This window comes from Peromyscus maniculatus, chromosome 22 (genome assembly GCF_049852395.1).
Source record: "Peromyscus maniculatus bairdii isolate BWxNUB_F1_BW_parent chromosome 22, HU_Pman_BW_mat_3.1, whole genome shotgun sequence".
Lineage (NCBI taxonomy): Eukaryota > Metazoa > Chordata > Mammalia > Rodentia > Cricetidae > Peromyscus > Peromyscus maniculatus.
In genome coordinates this window covers 3,996,433-4,002,145 of record NC_134873.1, presented here as the reverse complement: position 1 = coordinate 4,002,145, position 5,713 = coordinate 3,996,433, and the positions used below count along the sequence as shown (strand labels likewise).

General features: G+C 60.0%; 1 protein-coding gene across 1 annotated transcript; it reads left to right on the top strand.

The window, feature by feature from the left end:
• Window positions 1-3,704: 3,704 nt before the first annotated feature.
• On the top strand, window positions 3,705-5,071 carry Rps15 (ribosomal protein S15). Its single transcript, XM_076558736.1, has 4 exons — window positions 3,705-3,770; window positions 3,953-4,038; window positions 4,568-4,802; window positions 4,928-5,071. The coding sequence occupies exons 1-4, from the start codon at window positions 3,768-3,770 to the stop codon at window positions 5,039-5,041; spliced, it is 438 nt and encodes a 145-aa protein (XP_076414851.1). The 5' UTR covers window positions 3,705-3,767; the 3' UTR covers window positions 5,042-5,071.
• The last annotated feature ends 642 nt before the right edge of the window (window positions 5,072-5,713 follow it).

The following is a 5,713-nucleotide window of genomic DNA, read 5'->3' as shown; positions in this document are numbered from 1 at the left end:
CCTGAGTGGTGTCTACTGTGTCTGTGACTCTGGCTTGGTTCCTTCTGTCCTTCCTGTGTGCTTTGGAGAGCCCATGGGTGCCAGTTGGCAGGACCTGTCTCATGAAAGCGAAGTGGGGTGTGCTGGCCTGACCCCTCAGAATGCAGGAGACGGGGCTGGCCACATGGAGTCCCATCTTTGGCCTTGAAGTGACATCCACCACATGTATATTTAATACTTTACCTTTATTTTGGTGTGAGGAGGTCGAAGGGCATGTCAGAGCTTGCTTGGTTCTTCCAGCCTATGAGAAGTCTCTTGCCCTCTGAACCTTTTTTTTTGTTTGTTTGTTTTTGTTTGAGACAGGGTTTCTCTGTGTAACCCTGGCTGTCCTGGAACTCACTCTGTAGCCCAGGCTGGCCTCGAACTCACAGAGATCCGCCTGCCTCTGCCTCCCGAGGGCTGGGATTAAAGGCGTGCGTCACCACTGCCCGGCCCCTCTGAACCTTTTTACTGGCCCTAAATTTATCTACTTATATGTGTCCAGGTGTCAGTCAGCCTGTGTGCGTACAGTGCAATCCTCACAGTGGGCCTGGGACTGGAGTTAACAGACATCTGAGAGCCTCCTTGTGGGTGCTGAGAATTGAACCCAGGTCCTCTGGAAGAGCAGCAGATGTTCTTACCCACTGAGCCTTCTCTCCACACCCTTGTAAATACACCTTAAAAAAAAAATGTGTCCAGGCGTGGAGGCTCACATCTTTAATCCTAGCACTTGGAAGGCAGAAGTAGGCGGGTCTCTTACGAGTTCAGAGCCAGCCTGGTCTACATTGTGTGAGACCCTGTCAAAAATGAAATAAATAAGGCTATAGAAAAGGTTCCTCAGTCAAGAGTACTTGTTCCTCTTGAAGAGGGACCCAGGTTCAATTCCCAGCACCCACATGGCAGCTCACAACCATCTGGAACTCTAGATCCAGGGGATCTGTTGCCTTTTGGCCCCTGTGGGTACCACACACAGGTGATAGAGAGATGTACATGCAGACAAAACACCCACACACAGATGAAAATAGAAAATCTGGCAGTGGTGATGCACGCTTTTAACCCCAGCACTCAGGTGGTTCTCTGAGTTCGAGGCCAGCCTGGTCTACAGAGTGAGTTCCAGGACAGCCAGGGCTGCACAGAGAAACCCTGTCTCCTAAAACAACAACAAAAATCTGTGTCTGTGGCTCAGTTAATAGAGCACTTTCCTTCAGGAGTTCAGGGTCATCCTTGGCCATGCAAGTTTGAAACCTGCCTGGACTACATAAAACCCTGTCCAAAAAAAAAAAAATCGGAAGTATTACCTGTCAGTACCTGGCTAGGAAAGCAAGTGAGGAGCTTCAGCAGGGCTCAGGGGAGAGGCCGGCACCCCCTGGTGCAAACTGCTCAGCACAGCTGCTCACAGCTGGAGGTGGAACCTGTGTTGACCACACACAGGCACCTGTGGCTAAATGGGGCCATGCCTGGGGAGGCTCCCACTGAGGCAGACAAAAGCCAGCTGTGTGCCATTCAGCTCTGATCGTGGTTCTAGGAGGCAGAGACGAGCAAAGCCCTGAATGCGAGGTCAGCCTGGTCTGCGTGGAGAGACCCTGTCCAAAAAGAAAACAGTGGTGAGGCAGCTGGAGAACTCAAGCCTCTAACTCAGCTCCAGGGCATCGAATGCCCCTGCCCCAGGGCCAGCATGTCCTGTGCACAAACCCATATGCAGACATACACGTCCCTGTGTGTAACTAAAGTAATCAAATCTCTGGAAAAGACGGTCACAAAAGAGTCAAGCAGAGGTTGTGGTGCAGGCCGCATGCAGGGACAGGGACTCCATGGCAGCCACTCTGAGGCACACCGTCCCGGGCACTGACTTCAGGCTTGGCATCGGACTCCCTCGCCCAGGGAGCCATCTGCCCACCTCCTTTCCTGTTTTAGATGGGGTCTCGTGCAGCTCAGGCTGAGAATGACCTTGAACTTGGGAACATCCCGCCTCCACCTCCAGAGTGCCTGCACAACAGGTTTGCACCTCCACGCCCAGCTACAGAAGGGGGGCTCTGTTTCCTGAAGGATGACCCTCAGTCAGCCGTGATGGCATGTGCCTTTAATACCGGCATGCAGAAGGCAGACTGATCTGCGTGAGTCCTGGGACAGCCAGGGTTACACAGAGACACCCTGTCTTTAAGTGGGGGACTCCCTCACTACATACTAGCAGGCTTCAAACTCAGGATCCTCCTGTGTCAGCCTCCTGGGATGAGGGGGATGCTCCCAACTGCACCTCAGGTGCACACTGACAGCAAGGCAGTTATGGTTCAGTACGCAGGGGGCAGGGTCCTGCCTCCTCTGAGAACTCCCCAGGCTTAAATGGACGGGCTTGGTGGATGGCTGGGACTGAGGGGATAGGGAACTAGCCCTGGAGTGACAGCTACACCCTTTGTCCCACCCTTGGAGACACTGGAGCAGGAGGCTCTGGGGCCCAGGGGTTTGAAGGCAGTCTGGGGGCACAGTGAGACAGGACAGGACAGAGAGGTGGCTCAGTGCTTAAGAGCACTGGCTGTTCTTCCAAGGGACCCGGGTTCAATTCCCAGCACCCACATGGCAGCTCCTAGCTGTCTGTAACTCCAGTTCCAGGAGATCTGACACTTATACAGACATACGTGCAGGTAAGACAGCAATATACATGAGATAAAAATAAGTCACTAAAAAGGAAAAAAGAAGCACTGGCCGCTCTTCCAGAAGCCTGGTTCGGTTCTCAGCATGAACTAGCAGCTTAGTTCTGTGTAACTCCATCCCAGGGAGTATGATGCCCACCCCAGCATGAGGCACATACACGGTACATAACACATGCAGGCAAAACGAATAAAATAATAAATAACATGATTTTTTGTTTAATGGTGTCTGTGTGTAGCCCCGGCTGTCCCAGGACTCACGCAGATCAGTCTGCCTTCTGCATGCCCGTATTAAAGGCACATGCCATCACGGCTGACTGAGGGTCATCCTTCAGGAAACAGAGCCCCCCTTCTGTAGCTGGGCGTGGAGGTGCAAACCTGTTGTGCAGGCACTCTGGAGGTGGAGGTGGGATGATCCCAAGTTCAAGGTCATTCTCAGCCTGAGCTGCACGAGACCCCATCTAAAACAGGAAAGGAGGTGGGCAGATGGCTCCCTGGGCGAGGGAGTCCGGTGCCAAGCCTGATGACCGGGAGTCAGTGCCCGGGACTTACATGGTGGAAGGGAGAACGGATTCCTCCAAGTCGTCCTCTGACCTGCACACTTTGGAGATGCCAGGCTCGCACACGCCACACAAGTAAGAACAAGCAAAAGCCGGCAGTGGTGGCGCACACTTTGATCCCAGCACTAGGGAGGCAGAGGCAGGAGGATCTCTGTGAGTTCGAGGCCAGCCTGGTCTACAGAGCGAGATCCAGGACAGCCAGGCTGCACAGAGAAACCCTGTCTCTAAAAAAAAAAAAACAAATACATGAAAATACACAGAAAAGCAGGCAAGAGGCAGGAGGATTGCTGCGAGTTCGAGGCCACCAGGACTCCTCGAGACAGAGGGAGAGACAGAAAAAACGGCAAGAGGAAGAGAGACGGAGCTCCGCGCCGGAACAAAACCGCACCGAGGCCGCTGCCTGCGCTCTGCCCTCCGCACAGCAGGGGGCGACAGCCGCGCTCCCGAAAGCGGAAGCGCGCGCGCCTGGGGCGGGGCCTCCCGGCGGAGCTCGCGATAACTGCGCAGGCGCCGCCAACGCTTCCTTTTCCGAGCCGCCGCCGAGATGGTGAGTGCGGGGTCGGCGCTCTGCGCGCTGCTGCATCCGGCGCCATCCGCCCGGGGCCGGGGGCGCGGGGCGCGGGGGCGCCGTGCGCGGGGCCGCGGGGCGCTGGCGGCTCCGGGGGGGGCGCGGGAGGGGCGGCTGCGGCCGGGCCCAGGCCCCGCTGACCCCGACCCGCGCCCGCGCAGGCTGAAGTGGAGCAGAAGAAGAAGCGGACCTTCCGCAAGTTCACCTACCGCGGCGTGGACCTGGACCAGCTGCTCGACATGTCCTAGTAAGGCCGGGCTGCCCGCGAACCCCGCACCCCCGGCTCCCCGGGAACCCCGCTCCCCCGGGCTCCTCGGGCTGGCCGCGAACCCCGATCCCCTGGCTACCCGCGAACCCCGCTCCCCCGGCTCCCCGGGCTGGCCCCGAACCCCGCACCCTCCCGGCCCCGCGTGCCGTCCTGACACGCGCTCTGCGTCCCTAGCACCGCTCCCACCCCACCCCCCCGTCTGCGGACCGCGCTACCCGGTGCCTGCTGGGGGCTGGCGTGACGGGCCGGGGGCGGGGTGCCCAGGGTTGACCCGGTGCGTGGTGAGGGCCCAGATCCCGCGCACGCTCCCGGCCGGGGTCCCGACCCTCCCCGTCCCCCCACGCGTCCCCCCCCCGGCCCCCACCCCAGTGGCACCCACACTCCCCCCGGTCCCCGCCTGAGTCGCACCCACCCTCCCCGTCCCCCCCGTGCGCCCACGCGTCCCCCCGGCCCCCACGCGTCCCCCCGGCCCCCACCCCAGTGGCACCCACCCGCCCCTGTCCCGCAGCGAGCAGCTGATGCAGCTCTACAGCGCCCGGCAGAGGCGCCGCCTGAACCGCGGCCTGCGGCGCAAGCAGCACTCGCTGCTGAAGCGGCTGCGGAAGGCCAAGAAGGAGGCGCCGCCCATGGAGAAGCCCGAGGTGGTGAAGACGCATCTGCGGGACATGATCATCCTGCCCGAGATGGTGGGCAGCATGGTGGGCGTGTACAACGGGAAGACCTTCAACCAGGTGGAGATCAAGGTGAGCGGGGCCGGGGGCGGAGCCGGGGGGGCGGAGCCTGGAGGGGGGCCGGGGGGGGGCGGGAGCTGGAGGCCGGGGTCGCCCCCTCCGCCGCCGCTCACCCCGCGCCGCTCTCGAACCCACAGCCCGAGATGATCGGCCACTACCTGGGCGAGTTCTCCATCACCTACAAGCCGGTGAAGCACGGCCGGCCCGGCATCGGCGCCACCCACTCCTCCCGCTTCATCCCCCTCAAGTAGCTGTGGCCAATAAAGACTGTTTGGTTCCTGGCTCTGCTTGCTTCTGCGGGCCGGGGTCCCGCCGCGCGCGCACGTCTCGGGGCGGTGGGATGGCCCTGGAATGAGTGCGGGAGGTCGGCCCACCTTGAGTCTGGGGCCCGCCGGCTGGAGGGCGCCGCCTCCCCGACCCGGAGGTGTGGGTCAGCAGGTGGGGGCTGGGGACCTCAGTGCATCACCGGACACTGCACGCCGGGGCTGTGCCAAGGTTCCGGCACATGGAGGAGACGTTTGTCCAGGCTAGCCCCTCAAGTCTGGCTTTCTCTGGTGGGAGATCTGGGTTGTGTGTCCTGAAGTGAGGGAGACGGGGACCTCCTGGAACTTGGTTGGATGCTGGGTACTGAACCTGGGTCCTCGGCAAGGACAGCACGTGCTTCCTGACGCCGGCCCGACCCACAGCACCAGGCTGGGGACGCTTGGAAATGGGAAGATTGACGGCGCACGCCTGTAATCCCAGCGCTCAGGAGGCAGAGGCAGGCAGATCTCTGTGAGTTTGAGGCCAGCCTGGACTACAGAATTCCAGGAAAGGCTCCAAAATTATAAAGAGAATTCCTGTCTCGAAAAACCAAAAAAAAAAAAAATGCGCAAAGATCAAGTCCAGGCCGCTGGTGCCCGCGGTGCCCCAGTGAACACCCC